The sequence below is a fragment of the Rhipicephalus sanguineus genome, chromosome 11 (genome assembly GCF_013339695.2).
Source record: "Rhipicephalus sanguineus isolate Rsan-2018 chromosome 11, BIME_Rsan_1.4, whole genome shotgun sequence".
In the NCBI taxonomy this organism is placed as follows: domain Eukaryota; kingdom Metazoa; phylum Arthropoda; class Arachnida; order Ixodida; family Ixodidae; genus Rhipicephalus; species Rhipicephalus sanguineus.
This window is the reverse complement of record NC_051186.1, coordinates 35835698-35855066: the sequence shown is the minus strand read 5'-3', so window position 1 is coordinate 35855066 and position 19369 is coordinate 35835698. Positions and strand designations below refer to the sequence as shown.

Sequence of the window (19369 nt, the reverse complement as noted above, 5' to 3'; positions counted from 1 at the left end):
AGCACTAGTTACTTTAGATATCTCTAAAGCGTACGATAGCGTAGAGTACCCGATTTTACTTGAAAGAATGAAAGAGATTGGCTTGCCTGACTATTTTATTGCGTGGACGACTGAATTCTTGCTGGACAGGGAGTTTTACTGCATACAGAGTGGTATTTCAACTGGTAAATTCAGACAAACACGCGGTGTTCCTCAAGGAGCAGTGTTGTCACCGCTATTGTTTAATATATTGCTCAGCTCCATTCCTTGTCATCGAAACGTAAACACGTATGTTTATGCTGATGATATAGCATTCTTTGCCTCGGCGGATGACATTCAGTCACTGTACGACCTTTTACAAGGATACTTGTCCGCCTTGGAATATTGGCTCGACAGTATTCGTTTGACCATTAATGTACAGAAGTGTGCAGTTCTGTCATTCTCTCCGATAGACAACATAAATATATCCCTTTCATTTCATCAAGCAGACATTCCCCAAGTGCAAACAGTCAAGTACCTCGGAATTATTTATGATGGAAAACTTAACTGGCGTATGCATATTGAACATACGGCGACTAAAGCATCACGTGCGATGGGAATACTCAGAAGGATTAGCAATCATCGATGGGGCATGCGCAGAGACACATTGATAATGATCTACCGTATGTATATACGCCCTATACTGGAGTTTGGATGCGCCTTATTCTCCGGCGCACCAGCGTGGAAGTTAAATCCGCTAGTTTTGCTTGAACGCCAAGCACTTCGCTGGTGCCTTGGGTTACCAAAATTTGTAGCAAATGCAGTTCTATATAAGGAATCCCGAATCCCATCTTTGCACACTCGATTCAAAATATTAACAGTTCAAACATTCTTAAGGCTCTATGAATCCCCGATAAGACGAGACCAATATGTATTTATAAGCCAGCCAGAACTGTTTTTTAATGTCTCGTGGACTCGGTTCCACACCCCACAGGTGATTCTTACACAGCGGCTATTGGACCCATTAAAGATAAACCTTAATGATATAATGGTAATGAATAATAGATTGAGTTCATTGGCGATATCATATGATGATATATTCCCTAACAACGCGAAGTTACTTCCTTGGAATGTACTGAATGGACTTTTTCAAGATCACTTAAATCAGATTAGTACGACTGTTGTGATAGCAACTGATGCTTCGCAGTGTGAGGAAAAGGCCGGTGTTGGAATTTTTTCCACACACCTAGACTGGTCCTTTTCTGTAAGACTCCCTGATCATACACCAATATTTTTGGCTGAATTCTTAGCTGTCATTTTGGCCCTGCGTAAACTTCCCGTCTCCATAACTTCAGTGGCTATAGTAACCGATTCATTATCATTGTGTTCTGCTTTAACAACACCAGCTGAATCACATACTCTGAGATTATTGCGCGCACTGGGTCCACAGCATTTGCGAAACCTGCGGTTAGTTTGGGTTCCGGGGCATAAAGGAATAGTATTGAATGAAGTTGCGGACACTTTGGCAAAGGCTTCCCTTGCAGGCCCAGTCCTTGATCTACTTCCAGTTACGGCGTTCGTCGCTGCGGCCAGATTTAGAAAGTACGCTTTATCATTGCTTACACCTAGTCTCGCTTCATCACCAGATTTTCAACACCTTCAGTACCCTTGGAGCAGAAAATGGTGCAAAACAAGGCAGATAGAAGTAGCAATGACAAGATTGCGCTGTAGGATCCCAACTCTTAATTTATACATGCACAGAGCTGGTCTGGCGATCTCTCCTACATGCTCCTTTTGCAATGAGGCAGAAACAATCGAACATTTCTTGCTGGAATGCCGACGTTTTTCCTCTCTCAGAAAACGAACAATTGAAATTGTAATGCGGCACCTTGATCTGCCAGTTACTTCAACTATACTGTTATCATTTGGGGCTTCTGTGCTGGGGCACTCGGACGGGAATATATGCAGTGCTATTGAGAAATTCATATGCGAATCAAATCGTCTTATTCGACACATCAACCGCTAATAATTTTTAAAATTTTCATAATGACATAAACAATTTGGCCATTTGGGAGGTTATGCAACACGGTCTAATCAAAAACTAAAAATCATTAAAAAAGAACAAGACGCTTCATTCTAATTGATACAGTAACGTCTTTTAGCTCTTAAAATTTTCAGACTTTATGATCCGCCCGACTCTTGGCCGATCCCCCTGAGTGGGTAGGTGCCATCATCCAAGGAGCATCATCATCATCATCATCATCAACCTCCTTGTGGGTATGCACCATTAACTGGGTATCGTCGTCGCAACCTCGCGCGATCCGCGTTCCACGAGAAGCTCGATCCCTCGCGACACCTCTGCGACGCCTGGCATTCCACGCGAACGTCCCTGGGCCCGAAAGCCCTTCCCGCAATCCAGCGGCGTCGTTCTGTACGCTGTTCAACGTGCTAGCACTGCATCTGAAGCCATCGCGACGAGAAGCAGCACGAGCCGGACATTATAGCCGGAGTTTACGGTATCTCCAACCACGTCCGCAGACTGCCACCGTCGGACCGGCTTCAATCCAGGACGACAGTTCTCTCGCGCCTGGGTGACCGACCATGATGAACAAGAACAGGGCGTGGTACCGCTACTCGCCGGAGCGCAGCGACCTCGGCGAGGGACATGCTCGTAAGCGTGATTTTTGCGTCCGCTATTCGCGTAACCAATGTTGAGGAACTGTTGTTGCGCTATACACGCCATGGGGTTAACTTGTGTAAGCGTGAGCTCTGCATGTGTCCAGTATTTTGAGTTTAGTAACTGCAGGAACAAGACCAACCTATAAGCGTGACTTTTGCCTGTGCTATATGGGCAAATCCCAAAAGTGTGAGCTCTCCGGGTGTCCAGTATTCGTAAGTCCAAATAAGGCAGTTCAGCGGAAGATGGATGCTTGAGCAGATGAAAAATCCTTGAACAAACCTTGAAAATACTTGCCCACGCTGTTTCCTGTTATGAAGCCATGAAACAAGCTCAATTGAAGTTCATGCCCTAGCTTCAGGGCAGCAACTGTTGCTGTCTTGAAGACAAATCCGCTTGTCGAAACGTTGGCTCCAGCGAGACCCCGTGTTCAAGGATTTTAACAGCCGCCCGTAATCTGTCCTACGCGGAACACTTTTTTTAACACGAAAGTGTTTTATGCCGGGGCCCACCAAGACTTCAGTGACGTATTTCCGTCACGGAAATGACGTCGAAAAATTTTACACGATCAGATGGCAAAGAAAAATAGTTCCGTCAACGGGCATCGAACCCACGGCCACTCGGTCCGCAACAACAGATGCCGGGCACGCTATCCACTGCGCCACGGTCTTTTTTTTTTTTTCTTTCACAGACTCTAGCGGCTTTACAAACGCGCTTTTTATATCTACCACTCCCCCGGTCGGCGGGGTGGTGCTGCCCGCTGGGAGTGGCAAAGTAAAGTAATTCGTCATTACTGTGGCCTCCGCAATTAGCGCCTGCAACGCGTTACACGTCCGTCTTATTCGGCGCGTTTTCAATGGAAGCGCAATTTTGTCAATGCCTTAACACACCGCAAGGTGGCGACCTTCGTCCAAGCGTCGTAAAAGCGTCGGCCTCGCTGATAGCATCACGCTAATACAAACCAAAAATTGCTGTGCGACGCGCGCCTGTCTCACCTGGCTGTAACGCCGCGTTCTTCGCTCACGCGCTCGCCCCGAGAAAAATCGCGGCCTGCCTACCGGGGCGGCACGACGCGCTTTGCGGTTCCCTCTAGTCCGGCCGTGGTGTTCAATCACATTTTAACATGCGGCGGGATGGCGACCAAGTTCTGCGTCCAATATGCGACACTGTTCTGGCTGTCACACCTCGTTCACTGATTACGCTTTCACCGTTAACACCTACCACAAGGGTTTGTTTAATCATTTAAAATGGACGTTAGTCGACGCGATGGAGATGTACCACCAATCATCAAAGTGGGTGCATACACGGTGAACGGTGCCACAGCTGCCAGACATCAATATACATTGTGCAAACTCTCTTATATCAATGTACAGTAAACATTCAGTTACTTCTGTAAGCGCACGCTTTACTTTCGTGTTATTCCGATTCCTATAACGGAGGGATCAACCATGTTTTTTCCGCGCCGCGATGACGTCACCGCTCGTTGCCTAGCAACCGGTTGCACAGACGTAGAGCACTGCACGGGCCCGCTTTATGAAGCCCGAACCCAGCCGGGAGCCGTAATTCCAAGTCCGGGCGTTCATTACTAAACTTACCCAGGGCGCGCGTGTTCATGACCAGGCCCGGCCCTAGTCCTCTAGAGCATATTACTTGTTGATGATGATTATTAATGATGCCTTGCGCTTTGTATCGGGCGATCGGACGAAAAATCCGGTGTGTACATGCATGGAAATGTTGCTTTGCCCGCGGTGGTAGTAGCTCAGCGGTCAAGATGTTTCGCTGTTAAGTCCTAGGAAGCGGGTGCGATTCCCGCGACCACGGCGACCGCATTTTGGTGGGGGCGAAATGCAAGAACACCTGTGTACTTATCTTTAGGTGGACGTTAAAGGACTCCAGGTGGTCGAAATTAATCCGGTCCCCATTACGGCGTGCCTCGTATCATATCGTGGTTTTGGCACGTAATACCAAGGAATATAAATGAAATGTTGCCTATATGGCACATGGCAAGTCATTACAATAACAGTATAGTGAAAATAACACATGGCAACATAATTTATTCAAAAGAAGTATACAACTAACATGAAAAAAGCGGATAGAAGCAAACCCGGGACGTTTTCTTTAATGCTCTTTTCTACACTCGCGTTGGAAACATTAATTACACAATTTTTTAAAAGAGCCTCTTGATTAATAATTTGATGCAGCAAGATAAAAAACGTTAACGTTATATATGGTGAACAGCCACCAAAAGCAGATGAAATATAAATCGTTCATATTCTAACGTCGTCACGGAAACGTAATCGTCATGTACAATATAATTATATAATCTAGCTGCTACACGCCATGCTTGATGCTATTCCAGATAAAAGGTTTCACTCTTCTAAGCTCTACTAAGAGCCAGCTCTTTGCACGTGTCACTTCAGCTTTGCACAGAATGCCTTAGACCATGCAATGCACAACGTTCGCATGGTTTCGAAGGCCCGACTTAGGCCTTTTGAGTGGGCCCGAGTCCCTCCCGGCCCGCAGCCTTAAGCCCGGGCCCGGCCCGGGCCCGCACTTTAAAGCCCGAGCCCAGCCTGGGTCGGGCCCGGGCTTTCGGGTCGGCCCGGGCCCGTGCAGTGCTCTATACTGCTCCGCCACCAGCCCATCTGCCTGGACACAGCGCGCATCCGCTCGGTCGCGCCAGACGTGACGTCACGGCAAACTGCGCGTGCGCTCCTTCGTTCTGTATGAAGCCGGAGCGTGGCGGCTTCATACGCAGACATGGGTAGAGCAGACATGGGCAGAGCGATGAAGGTTCGCACTGCCGATGAGGAAGCCGCTTACCGGGAACCGCGGCGCGCTGCCAAGTGAGACTGCTGGGCTCGACTCGTTTAAAGTAGTCCACGACCGAAACGGCGAGAGCCGACTGTGCTGGACTCGACTGGAACTTGGCATCACTTGCCATTACTTCGTATAACCTAGCATCACTCCCTATGACTTGGCATCACTTCGTATGGCCAGTACCTGCAGCTAAGAACCGACGAGCTCCGCTGTGCCTTTAGCCTTGCGCCACTTGTGCAAGCTAACGCCCGGTATTATTTTTATCAGTATTTGCTGGAAGTTTAGGAGTGTGTATTACAGTATTAATTACTAACTCACTCAAGAAGCAGCATTTTTCGTACTGTGTTTTAATTAATACCATCAACATAATTGCGAGGTCAGAAAAAATTACAGTAAAACAATATTTAGCGTCTTTAATAGGGCCGTTCCGAGTTCAAATATGAAAGAGTGGTTTCTTTCTCGCCTTTACTACCCTTCCTACGGGTGCTATCTCCTCCTTGCCACTTCGTAAAACACGTGGGCAATGTCAGCGCTAAGCGTTGAGCCTATCAGTATTTCGTGCTTTTCGGCTACACACTGAACGTTATCTCCGCTTTTGCGATCGAAAACGCACAAAGCGAGGTGAAAAAAATTGCAGTGGCTTAGCTCGGCTATGCCAGGATATACGTAGCGTTAGCAAAAGTTCAGCTGATTATTCTGAGCTTTCTAGATTGTCTAGGATTAGCTTGATTGTCATGCTTACTGCTGCTCCAATGACACACATTCGGCCACATCGTTCAGAACCGGCAGACCTGGCGGCATGGCCGGGTAACGATACCCATTGGTAACGCTAAAGAGCGGAATGTTCTGCTTAACGAGAAAGTTCTTGCACGTTGTACAAACCCGCGCCACGATTTCACCCCACTCAGGCGCCGCCACTAAACTCAACGTTTCACGCATGGCAGTATTTAGCGGCGTGAAGTCTTTCATGTGCCATAGTCTTTCACACACGTCGCACACGTATCCAAACAGATTGTTTACGATGCCCGTCTGGAAGGTCCGAGTCGCACTGGCGCTTTCGCTAAGTTTCACAGTATAGGCAGTCGATCGGCGAGCCTTGACGGCATCGACGGCGTCTTGTTGCTGCTGCAGAGGTGGTCGGGCACGTCGCTCAGCATCCTGGCGACGCCGCTTTGCTAGACGCTCCTCCCTTTCCTCCAGTGTCTCCGCAGCACGTTTAGCCTTCCTCTGTTCATTCTTCGTACGCTGAACAGCTAATTGCCAGGCAACTACTTCGGGATCCGATGAGATAAGCTTCTCGGCTCTTCTGCGCCGTTGAGCAACATTCGCGCTCTCCATCTCCATGGCGTAACCTACCTGCAAACGCCAATCAGAGGCGCTATCAAGCGGCACCAGCGCATTGTCAGACGGCGACTGCACAGCGAAGGCGAATAGCTGCGCGCGCCATAGGGCTGACGCGCTGGAGTTTTGAGTACTGTGGCGGAGCCTGGTGGCGTGCGCCGAAGTTGGTTGGGTAGTAAAAAATGGACGCCGACCGGTGAGTTACGCAGTTCACACTTGCTTTGAGCGTTTTACTTAATTTTGCGCGTAGTTTTCAGACTCAAAAAGTGCTTAAAACGTACGCAGAAACTTGTCCGCTATGCCTGCAAAGCCTGACATGTTTGACGAGCGATCCCTGCTTCAAGAAACCGTGGCGAAAGCAGGCGGACCGGGCGACGGCTCTGAGCAGCGCGCGGTCCCGAAGCGCGGTCGCCGCTGTTATTGTTGCGTGGTTAATTGCCACGAATATGAGGGTAAGGATTCTAATGTGCGGTTCTACCGGTTCCCTGGAAAGCCGTACGAGGTGGAGCGACGGAACCGCTGGATACGTGCCGTGAGACGCGTGAAGTGAGTACGCGAGAAAAACGCGGTCTGCTACGTAACGTGCGGATTACTTTTCGATATATATTCCCTGTGTGCAGTCCTGACGGCTTTTGTAAACAATTCATCATTGTATTGAGCATCAATGAAAGCAAAGTTTCATTTATTTTTTATGAAATATTGGCTGCTGCATTGTACTACTTACACTTAAATTTTCTTTGTATTACTTCACTTTGTTTTTAATTACATCACTTCTTGCTTCCTTTTGTTTTCATTGTTTACTTCAATTGCTTCACCGGTTTACTTCAACCGGCTCCGGCTACACAAGTGTAGCTAACGCTACAAAATTACACCATCTCCCGCTAAAGGGGACCATGAGGCGATGCGAAGCCGGAGCACTTCCACGATCGCGTTCCGTTGGCGTTTGTTGGGCACGCTACCGACCTCGCGTCGTGGAACGCGAAGAGGGACGCTACGCGCGTCGTATCTTCCATCTAGCCTGGCCGTTAATTCTGACAGGGTGAGCGGCGAACGTGGTCGACAGGCAGGTGAGAGGGGGGCAGCGTAGGAGAGGAGAGAGAAGGGGAGGGGACGCGCATGCGCTCGAGCTCATCGCGGCGTTGCGCAGGAGAGAATTTCGGCATGTCTAGCCCGCGTTTCAGAGGAAGAGTGGAAAGGGGGAGGGGAGAGGGGAAGTGGAGAGAGGTATGGGAGAGGGTGAGTGGACAGGGAAAGTGGAGAGGGGAAGGGGCGAAGGTGAGCGGAGAGGGGAGAGGGGTAGAAGCAGGGGGAGTGGTGAGGGGGATTGGAGAGGAGGTGTGTGGAGAGGGTATGCGCATGCGCAGTAAGGGTGGTCACGCCGCACACCACCACCACCGGATTGAGCTCCGCCTTAAAATACTTCGCATCTAATATGAGTTGATCGCGCACTACAGCAATTCGAGCCAAGGCAGAACGGTTGACCCACTGCATGGCAAAGCAGGGTAGGAGACGTGGAAGACAACTATATCCCTCGTATAAGGAGCAATCAAGAGCTTATTTCCTTATGACGTCACTTGAACACGCTGCTGCTGGCGTCACGAATTGTGCCGGAAAGACGGGAAACGCCACGGAGAGAAAAGCGCGCTCGTTTTTCGTATTTTCAAAGTTCGTTTTGAGGCCTTTTAAGCTTTCTTTCCGAGTAATGCACCCTCTTCGCCTTTCCAGCGCAATTTTCGTGCCTCGATCCATGCAGGCAAGGCCAAAATGAAGAGAACGTTGCCTCCTTCGCGGTCGACTGCTGCCTCTACTTCTCGACCTCCTTCTCGACCTCCTTCCCGGCCCACTTCTCGACCTCCTTCCCGGCCTCGTTCTCTGCCTGCCTCGCGGGCTGCCTCGCCGCCGACGATGCCAACCGGGTCGAAACCTGCCCTCGATAAGATCGGCGCCGCCGCGAGCGACAGGCAGCGGCAGGACGAGATGCAGGCAAGCGATGTCATCATGGCTGCAATAAATCTTTGGTTGGGCCTAGTTGGTACATAACTTTGAAAGTGATAACTTCAGCCAACGCCTCCTCTAGAAAGATGCCTGCCGCGTGAGCCAAAAACCTCCTGCCCTACCTTTTCCCTCCTTCACCGTTTCTAATGAGGGCAGTAGCTGGCGATCCTTGCGGTGGCCGCCTGCAACACACATTTGCGCATGCGCACATTACCCCCCTCGACGTCACACTACGTCAGCCCCATTGAAAACAATAGGGGAGAACGTGGCGCCATCTCTCGACAAGCGACCACAACTCAAGGCAGGACGGCTACAATGGGATAGCCAGCGACTCCGCAGGCATGTTTTTAGAGGAGGTGTTGCTTCAGCATGAACCACAAAGAGACGAGACAAGCACCCGCCACAGTGGTCTAGTGGTTATGGTGCTCAAGTGCTGACCCGAAGGTCGCGGGATCGAATACCGGCCGTGGCGGCCTTGCTTCGATGGAGGCGAAATGCTTGCAGCCCGTGTACTTGTATTTAGGTGCAAGTTAAAGAACACCAGATGGTCAAAATTTCTGGAGCCCTCTACTATGGCGTCTCTCATAATTGTATCGTGGTTTTGGGTCGTGAAACCCCAACAGTTATTACGAGACAAGAACAGCGCCAGTGCTCATCTCATCTCTTCTTTGTGGTCCGTCCTGGTTTGCGCTGAATTTTTTACCTTAAAAAGTCAGTTTCGCCGCAACGGCGAAGCAATGAATGCGATAGCAACAAATTGGAATGTAACGCGAAGAACGGAAAGTAGCTCAAAATTTCCAGCGCGCCGCTCAAGCGCAAAGGACTCTCGTACGAACGCACAAGTATACACAGGATAAGCGCGAACAGCTCACAGTTGTTACTTCTTTCTGTTTTATCAGCGCGCTCCTTTCGCAAACGCAGCCGCTGCAGCGAGCCAAGTGACCATCGTACGCTCTATAACTTCAGCGCCGACGTCGTGGTGAAAGCACAAGACATACAAACCACCCCCTCACGAGATAAGCGCGCGTGCAGGCGACCACGCCCTGTAGAGCAAAGTGCACCTCGCGTTGGCAGGAAGCGCGCGCGCGTCGCAACTAGCGGGGCGACGACCTTTAAAGCGCGCCCCTCGCGACCTTCGCGGCATCTTGCTGGTGACGAAGAAAGCACGCTGAAGTGAATGCTGTATATGAATAGCCCGCCGTTAGCATGGTGAAAGACGTACTCTTCGTGGCTTACAATAAAGAAAAAAAAAAGTACTCTTCGTGGCTTAGCCGTCAACGCCGTGCGCTGCGGAACGAGAGGTCGCCCGTTCGATTCCGCGCATCGGAAAGTATTTTTCTGAATTATTTTTCTTTGTGGCTTTTATATACGAGGGTTGTACCAAAAGTAAGGTTCCCATATTTTTTACAAATAGAAAACATTGTTTATTGTTATTAATTTATACATCGTTGAAAAGCTTACACTTCTATTTTTCAACATAGTCTCCATTGTTTTCGACATACTTTTCAAGACGGTGCTCCAGTTTTTGTATTCCTAAGTCGAAGGAGTCTCCCGCGAACCCGCTGAGGAAGCGTGTGATCTCTGCTCGGACTTCATCGTCGGATTTGAAGCGTTTGCCACCTAAGTGTTCCTTTACCTTGGTGAAGAGGTTCTTTCATTTGTGCCGTGGGAAGCTCCAGGAGTGCGTTCAACAAGTTCACGGACAGTGACCCTCTGATCTTTGAGCAGCTCAATGTTGATCTTCTGGACAATCGAATCCGAAACCGGCGGTCTCCTCTTCGTTCTTCATCGTGAACTTCCGTGCGACCCTCAGCAAAAGCCCTGCACCATTTGCGGACGTGCTGAACGGACGTGCACTCTTCACTATAAAGCTCAGTCATCTGCCGATGAATCTCCGTGGGCCGTAACTTCCTTGCGTGGAGAAAACGGATTACTGCTCGAACCTCGCATTTGGCGGGAGCGGCGATCAGCAATTCCATCTCTGACGACTGCCAAGCGAACACTGAGCGACGTAGCGAGAGAGGGGGAACCACTGCGCACGGCACTGTTGTCTGATTTAGCCTAGCACCTTCCCTCGAGTCTGTAGCTCAGTGGGAACCTCACTTTTGGTACAACCCTCGTGTATGTGTATATATATATATATATATATATATATATATATATATATATATATATATATATATATATATATATATATATATATATATATATATGGGACATGATGGCGACGCCGACGGCAAAAACCAGCCGAGTGTCCGTATAATTGCTATCGCAATGAAAATGTCATCGTGGCTGGAGCGGCGCTCCGCGCTCCGTTTTTGTTCTGTGGTGGCCATGGGTGTCTGCAGGATTTTGTCTGAGGCTGGGGGGGGGGGGGGTGCAAGCCCGTGTTGCATAGCGACGGGAGGAGGGGGAGCGCTGGTGTGACAACTGGGTGAGGGACAAGTGTTGGTGTGGCTTGGAGGGGGGGGTTGGGTTAAGTGCCCTTTTTGCACCCCCCTGCCGACGCTCATGGCGGTAATGTTATACAAGGTGAGCCTAGCAGCTAACTCTTTCGGATCCAATTTCGCGTAACTATACAAAACGCTGGTGTAAGGGAACACGGCCGCTCCAGGGGCCGAAGCGATTTTCGTGCAGTCTGTGGCCTCAACGTGAAGCGGTGAGAACACGGCTCGTAGAAGGCTATATGAACCGTTTGCTGATGTCTGCCGAGATAGCACGCTCGCCAGCGCTCCGACCGCGCCCTTGTGATCAAAGTTCGCAGTTGCTGCTCGAGCGACGCAGCCCCACACCCTCCCCCGCATCCCTTCATGCTTCGCCCGACGAAGGACGGGCGGGGCGTTTCCTCTCTGCTTGCGGAGCAATCGACGGCAGGCCTCGCACGCAGGGTGATGTTATCGCATGCGCCCTCCGTGCCATTGAGTTTCCTACAATACTTACTAGAGGGAATTCTGGCGCTAGTGTCTATGGGAGCTGCAACACATGGCGCTTCAGCCAGCATGGGAATGATGGGTAGTACACGGATTTGTCTAAACTTCGTTCTTTCGGCTCCGTTTGGCTCGGCGTCGCCTGCGTCCGCTTTGCCGCAAAACGAAGTTCAGCAAAAGTCAGCAGTTCGACTTCGCCACTTGAACTTTTTGAGGCACACCAATTCAAATCTGGTCACGAAGTTCACAACGGTCCATTCTTTTATCCGAAACGAACGCCAAAACACAGCAATAAACAAAGCCACAAGTGCGTTCGAAGCCGTAAGCACGAAGATCAGGCAAATCCGTGTACTACCCATCATTACCATGGTGGCTGAACGATCGCAGCGCCAGAGTCCTAGTTAATTTTAGGAAACTCTATGCTCCGTGCGACGGAGAGAGCCAGTTCGTTTAATCTCTGCTTCAGCCACGTGTTTACTCAGCGCTCGTGTACTTTTACTCGTGGGTAGAACATACTATGCGCGGGGTGATGTTATCGATTTGCACTTTATAAGGAACATGACGGCGGTGCCGACGGTTACGGCGAGTGTCCATACAAGAGTGTCCACATAATTGCTATCGCAATAAAGGTTTAATGCTTCTTGAAACGAAGATTATTTTCTGCCTCGTCGCGAGCAGCAAGTGGAAATGAGCCAGTACCAGCCTGCCGCGGGTGGCGAGTTACCGGAGGCGTTTCAATATCGGCTCCAGCGCAACCTGAGGGCCGTCGGAGGTGGAGGCCGTTCTGACGCACCATCCGCTCCTTTGGGCCGGTACTGCGTATTTGTGGCCGCCGGCATGTTAGCCACCGCCCTGGTCACCATACTCGTGACCTTGTACGTCGCCACGGTCTGGACCATGCACATCGATGAAGACGAGACCTACGGTCCTGGGGACAGCTACGACGGCGGTGGCTCGTCCGAACCAGTGTTGCCCGTCTACTATGAAAAGTCGACGCCCGGTCCCCGTATGGTGCACCTGCCTACGTCGCTGCGAAAGGCACGTGCAGGCCTTACGTCCGCTTGGGTATATCACTTTGTCAAAAGCGGGGGACTTGGCGCTTCAGCAAGGGGGCCGTTGCGGCTGTTTCAACTTGCCGACGCCAGCAGGAAATGCTGTCTTGGATACATTGTAAGATGTATGGGAGATGAAGAAATGGCTTCACCGTGTAAAGGGCTTCACCTTACAGTCCAAGGCAGTGGGGCTGAATTTTTCAAAGCGTTGGTGTTGAGGGACAGTGAAGGCAAAATAAACTTTAATCAGGTACAAATAACCAATATGAGTATCTGATTCGGGGCTGAAATCAAGGCAGTCTTTCAATACGTAGGGTGAGTAATACATTATGAGTTAGGCTAGATGGCATGAGCCGACACCCGACCAGAAGGGTACAGCCCCATCCATCAATCCATCCATTGTCGCCTTCCGCCATGTTGAATTCGCCGTCTCATCGACTCTGATTGGCCCAAAGGGCTGCGAAGTCCTCTCTGATTATCTTAAAATGCCGCCATTGCAGAATTTGTAAACGTGACGGAATTCGATATTAGGTAGTTTTAGATTACGCAAAGATTTACGTTAGCGTTTGTCGCGACTGCGCATGCGTCGTTCCATATCCTTTTGGGTACCTACGTTAAGCTACGGAAATAGCGTGTCGTACCCAAGCAACACTAACGCTACGAAACCTATTCTAAAACTGACTCGTATCTAGAAACGGCGCGCCCGATTGGTCAACGGCAACGTACTGTGTCGTGACTCGGATAAGCGCAACGCGTTCCCCTATCCCACGATAGTTATATACCCGGAAGCATGCAGGACGTACAGCTCTAATATATTCATATTAAGTCGGCGTACTAGGTCCATGAAAGACTGAAACTCCTAAAGGGGCCCTGCTACATCTTTGTATGTTACCATGAGTGACCTTACTATTGGTATCTGTTGAATCTCTTGCTGCACAAATTTTTACATCGACACTGTATGTGGCTATTCTGGCGGATCGCGTCCGCGGACAAAACTATGCAGAGAACAATTCTGGCTACCGCCCCTCGCCACAATGCAATAGCCACAATGCAAAGCGCCTCTGCTTTGCACCGTTGAATTCGCTGAAGCTTTCGTTTTGCCGGTGCTCCGTACTCCAGGTGCTGAACCCGAACGACCCTCGGTACACGGACCCCCACCATCAGACGGTGTGCGTGTTCCACGCGGACGCCGTGGGGCTCACGGTGCGCAGCAAGAGTCTCGGGGCCAGCGTCGCCTTCAAGTTGTCCTACTTCCCGTTCGCGCTGTGTCGCGTGGTGCTGTTCTGCTGCCCTTCGCTGGCCGCCAACCTGGAACCCGGGCCCGAGCACCCGGAGCAGCTGATGCGCAGATTCGTGGTCAGCGCGCAGGGAAACCGGTTCCTGAGCGCCTTCGTCATGCTCGGCAATGGCTCTTCGGCTAGCGAGCCGCAGTTCAATAAGCTGCTCGACGATCTCGAGGCGCAGAGCCTGGATAACGTCGTGGGCACCTGGTACAAGGTGCAACGTCAGTTATGTTATTCTTACAGTAGAATTAATGGTTTCCAAGCAAAGGCGTCCGCAGAACTTTTTGCCGGGAGGTGCGACCGCAGGGAGGAGGGTAAAGGGGGGGGGGGGAATCCAGCACACTTAGTCAGCCTTTCTTTCACTGCCGTGACATGCCCGGCTAGATTAGTGACATAGTCTGTAACGTACAAAGTTGGCTGGGAATACTGAAGGCCGTTTCACACGGATATGTGGGAGCTGAGTGTGCTAATCAAACTATGTATATATATAGCTTATTGCAACTGCGTAGAAAAATATCCGCAATACCAAGAAGAGAGGGCACCCGCACCCCCCCCCCCCCCCCCCCCCCCGCCAGTTTGCCGCTAGCCTTAATAAATCTTGGACGACTGTTTTCCATTAAATGTCGTTCGACTCGCTGCGTGGCGACGTGTTATGCAGGAGCGTGGGTATGCCGGTGTGGTCCTTCGCTGGCCGGAGACCGCCTCGGACGAGAGCTGGAAGCGCATGCCTAAGCTGCTGGCCTGGCTGAAGCAGACGCTGTCGCAGTCGGTAGGCCTCAAACTGGGCGTTGCGCTGCGCCAGGACGCCGTGGGGCCGGACTTCACGCAGCTGGCGTCCAGTCTTGGACCGGTCTCGCTGTTCCTCCTGCCACCCGACATGCCAGCCAGCAAGTACCAAGGACAGACGATCAGGTATGCGAACAGTCCCGCTTAAAGTGCTAGATATAGCCGGGAAACTGGACATTTTTCGTCTGGTTTCCTGGTTATAGCCAGTATTTAGCCAGGACCTGAATAAAAGTGTAGGCGCCGGGTGGGCGCCACCCACCCCGTCCCCTAAGCATCGATAAGGAGGGCGCCAGTTCTGCCCAGTACCATTACTCATTCGGACCTCTCACGTCATTTTTTTTACTGCGCAGGGATATCGCTAGGCATGGTTTTTTGACGATAATGGCGACCAACGACTCCTGATGTTACATTAAAAAGAACTGTTTAGTTCCCATCTATTAACTGGAAAGTTGGGGACCAGTGGCAGGCCTTTGTGAGAAGCACGTGATCGCTTCGTTTTCATTTTTGCATCCATTGCGGAGCTCATTTTCTTTCGGACTCGACCAACAGGGTTGGGGTGGGGGGTCGCTGAGACGTTGCTGTTAAACCATACTAGCTGTTATTGCGTAATGAGGTTTTTATTATTTGTAGTCTTTTTACCCCGACGTAACTGTTAATCTTTTATGTATTCTGAGATGTACCAGGCCCCTCTGTAATGCCTTCGGGACTAGAGGTTACTAATAAATAAATAAATAAATAAATAAATAAATAAATAAATAAATAAATAAATAAATAAATAAATAAATAAATAAATAAATAAATAAATAAATAAATAAACGATTACTTGTAATGTACCGATGTGAATGTAACGTATTGAATGGCAAGCGATACCTTTCCGCTTGAGCACTTAGTGTTATGATCACTTTTGGGCTTTACGACTGCATTTAGCAGCTGTGACCTTTAAAATGTAATTTCGGTGTTCCCTCTAAGATTGCTCGCCACCGTAGCGCTCACGGATAGAGACGCGACATCAAATCTCAAGCTATAACAAACGGTATGCGCCCTTTCTCGCGAAACCGTGCCATCTGGCTGCGAATCTGGCCAGTAAAGGTAATGTTTGGCTGGGATCTAAGTGTACCAGCCAGTATTACACCGATGGGACACGCTCAGAAAACGGTAGAAATGAAAGCGCGCGCACTATATCTAAGTTGTCGCTTTTCAATCCGTGCCGTGCGCACTGTACGTATGTGTTGCAAGGCATCTCTACGCATGACACTAGTTCAGTTGGTGAGGATTAAGATGCAGTCACTGACCAAGTCAAGGTGAGAACACAGAGACGTTTCGGGACCCGCACGGGTTCCTTGATAACACTCTCAGTTGGTGCGTCTTCATTTCGCATCAGCCCGGACCCAATCAAATCCGAAGTAGAGTGTTCTAGAACGCTTCTTGTGCACTCTACCCGAAGTCCTTCGGTAGCGCGAGCGTCGCATGCCGAGTGAGCCGCGCTCCTTGCTAGTGATGGTGATAGTTGCATTAGAAAGCACGGTGGATCTAAAGGGCTCTAAGAATAAATGGCACAGTATACTGCGGTGGGAAGTGGACAGTTCTTGAAGCTCAACGTCAGGCGTCCTCGGAAATCATCACGCGTTATCGTTGAAAATATGCATAGCCATAAGCCTGTACTCTAACCTTCTTGCCAGTCATGAGTAAGGAATGTTTGTAATACGCGCACCACCTCATGGTTATTCTTATTTGAAATTTTTTTACTCGAGTAAGCTCTCCGATTTGTATTATTTGACGTAGATTTTGACGTAGATATACAGACTCTTCTGCAGATTCTAGGTTGTGTATCGGGAACTCTCGCTTATTCGTAGGACCTCCTGGCATTATCTTTGTGTTCAGCATATGCATTTTCTACCCTACTTTAACGCTTTCTCGGTTTAAGTCTTCAGTCATTTTTTGCGGTTTTTTGCTGAAGACTACAATGTCTGCAAACCGTAAGATGCTGAGCTGTTCACCGTCAACCTTTAGCCTTAATGCTTCCCTATCTAGTCGCTCTAACAATGACAGGACAGGTCCGACTAAGTAACCAAATGGGGAGTCTTGACGCCTCCTTAATTGACTGGGGGGGGGGGGGGGCGCCCCCCCTCCATCTGATACCCATGGGCACAGCGGGTTGCGTCAGAAAGGAGGTGACAGGAGTATATTATTAGACCAGCTAGTAATAAAACTCCGGAAAGCCCAAACTGCCGCCTCAGTTGAGGACAAATCGTTCAACAGGGAGTGCCACTGGACTCAATCTTTGATGTCTTTATCGGAACTGCCTGTTCAAAAATTTGTCATCACCCGAAGCCTCAGCCCTTCACTGATCTTGTCTTAATTTCTCGTACACATTAGTGACCTAATACACTGTCATGGCTGGGATCGTTCTTTAACAGGTACTTCAGCGAGGCAACACTGATGCACTTAAGGCAGCTCTACACCAACTACTTTGCGTCTGGCGATACGAATGACACTGCACTCGCTAACAGCGTCTGTTACCTGCTGCCTGCCGACGCCTACACCTTTAAGGTAACCCGCACGACGTTTGAATTCCAGCTGTTGAGTTCTTGGCACAGCCACTTAGCGAACCATTGTGCCATTCAGGCGCTAAACAATGCGTTTCACTTGCGCTCTAGTTTCACCGCGTTTTTTAAACAGCGAAGCTGTCTTAAGCTAGGAGAACAAGCTTGGACAGCTTAAGCTCGGACAAGCGGACTTGTCTTCTTCAAGGCTCAACAGTCGCAGCCTTGAAGAAAAGTCCACTAGTCGAAACGTCGGCTCCAGCGACGCACCGTGCTCACGAATTTTTCATCCCTTCCAGCTTCCATCTTCCCCTCAACTTCTGCCTTTTTTCGACGATTAGATCGTGTCTCAGCTCTGCCCCGGACAAAGACCGTATTTCTAGACTACGCACGCCTGCGGAAATGGACCACATATGCAGCCAATTAACAACTTGTGCGTATAGGTCGAGGTGCTGACTGACCCCTTTCGATGCTGTGTCGCGCATCATGACTGACTCAGCAAAATACATATTCTCGATGAACATGGTTAAAGCGTGCATCCAGTTCTTTATCTACTTCTTCCACGTTCTGACAGGTTTAGGGTCAACAACTCGTGGCGGTGATTCGCTTTTTTCCAGGTGACGCCGAGGAACGACAGCGCGCCTAGACCCAGCGAGCAGTCGCTGGGTCCCGGCGTTGAAGGCAACGTGACGCGAGTGGCTGGACGCATGGCCTACTTCGAGTCGTGCCGGCTTGGACCAGAGTCCAGAACGCTCGAGATGCATTACGGCACGGTCGCGACGCTGCTGGACAACTGGGTGTCCTTCACAAAGCCACCGCAGCTCGCGACCTTCCTGGATAGCCTCCACGACAACATGTCGGCCACCTGCATGGGCCTCTGGAACCCGCAGTGGGACGACTTCGGTGAACTGTGCGGCACCCAGGCGTATCCGCTCGCGATGGTGGCGTTTCGGCTTTACAACGACACCCACTAGCAGTGCGTGTGCGTTGTGATGACCTCTTCGACGTCACTGGCGAGTTCGTCGACGTCATAGTAGAACTGGATGACGTCATTGGTATAGGTCGCGGGACAAAACCTGGCGGTTTTGACAGCCGCTGCGATCTGAACTGGTGCAGATGCGTGACCTGGCGTCACGCTATTGATTTTGTGTAATATTTAACTTTTTACTGATAGCACTACATGATTGAGAATAATACTCATGTCGCATCTGATATCGACTCATGCAGGTGGTCTCGTGGCTTAGATGTATCTTTTTGCACACATTCTACAAGAAATGTAATATAGTTTATTTTATATCCAAGTTATTTTGTTGTGATATATTTGCGTTGTTTTTTATGAATGACTTTGTGGTATCACATCCGCTGAATAAAGGACCGTAAACAGCAATCTTCTAGGACGATCAGTTCGAACGTTCCTAGTACTTTCTATATTTGAAGAAATTTTTTTCGTCTGGGTTCGATCCTGGCCACGGCGGTCCCAATTCGATGAAGGCGAAATGCTAGAGGCCTATGTACTTCAATTTTGGTGCTCTTTAAAAAAACCTCAAGTCAATTGCGGGCATCTTAATCATATCGTGGTTTCGCCACGTAAAACTAAATTTTTTGCCTCGAAGCATATATTTGCATCGGCTGCATCGAAGACCACGAGCTGCACCCTTCTAGGCCGGTCGGTTCAGAAGTTACGTTTTCTCTTCGAGCACAGCTCATAGGCACCCTTTCGTGGGTTTCACGTCGAAACTTGAGCTTGTTGGTGAATGTGTGTGCGTCGCCTTCGTTGTACCCGTCTTTTGCGCTGTATTCCCTCCAAGCTTTCACGTCGTTCCGTTGTAACCGAGCAAACGATTGGTACAATGGGAAACGGAGTGCGAACGCTACGCGCATAACGCAGAGCTTTGGATTTCCGAGCACGCCAACTTAAAGGGACACGAAAAACGATTTGATATCAGTGCATTGCCCTTTCTTAAATACAAAACCACAACTCTTCCCG

The 19369-nt window shown here is 49.8% G+C and overlaps 2 protein-coding genes across 5 annotated transcripts in view; one reads left to right on the top strand and one right to left on the bottom strand.

Annotated features, from left to right (window-relative positions):
- The window catches only part of LOC119373656 (ribonuclease Oy), a 335955-nt gene that overhangs the window by 19534 nt on the left and 297052 nt on the right, over positions 1-19369 (bottom strand). The gene's annotated exons all lie outside the window — the stretch shown is intronic.
- The window catches only part of LOC119373653 (probable chitinase 10), an 84921-nt gene that overhangs the window by 13330 nt on the left and 52222 nt on the right, over positions 1-19369 (top strand). Inside the window, exons 2-6 of one of the 2 annotated variants that reach the window (XM_037643710.2) lie at positions 12397-12756; positions 13890-14267; positions 14712-14965; positions 17257-17389; positions 18000-18716. In XM_037643710.2, coding sequence (XP_037499638.1) covers positions 12397-12756; positions 13890-14267; positions 14712-14965; positions 17257-17389; positions 18000-18356 — 1482 coding nt within the window. In that variant the 3' untranslated portion in view covers positions 18357-18716. Of the gene's footprint in view, positions 1-12396; positions 12757-13889; positions 14268-14711; positions 14966-17256; positions 17390-17999; positions 18717-19369 lie in introns of those variants that run through there. The other variant, XM_049410887.1, reaches the window with a different exon arrangement.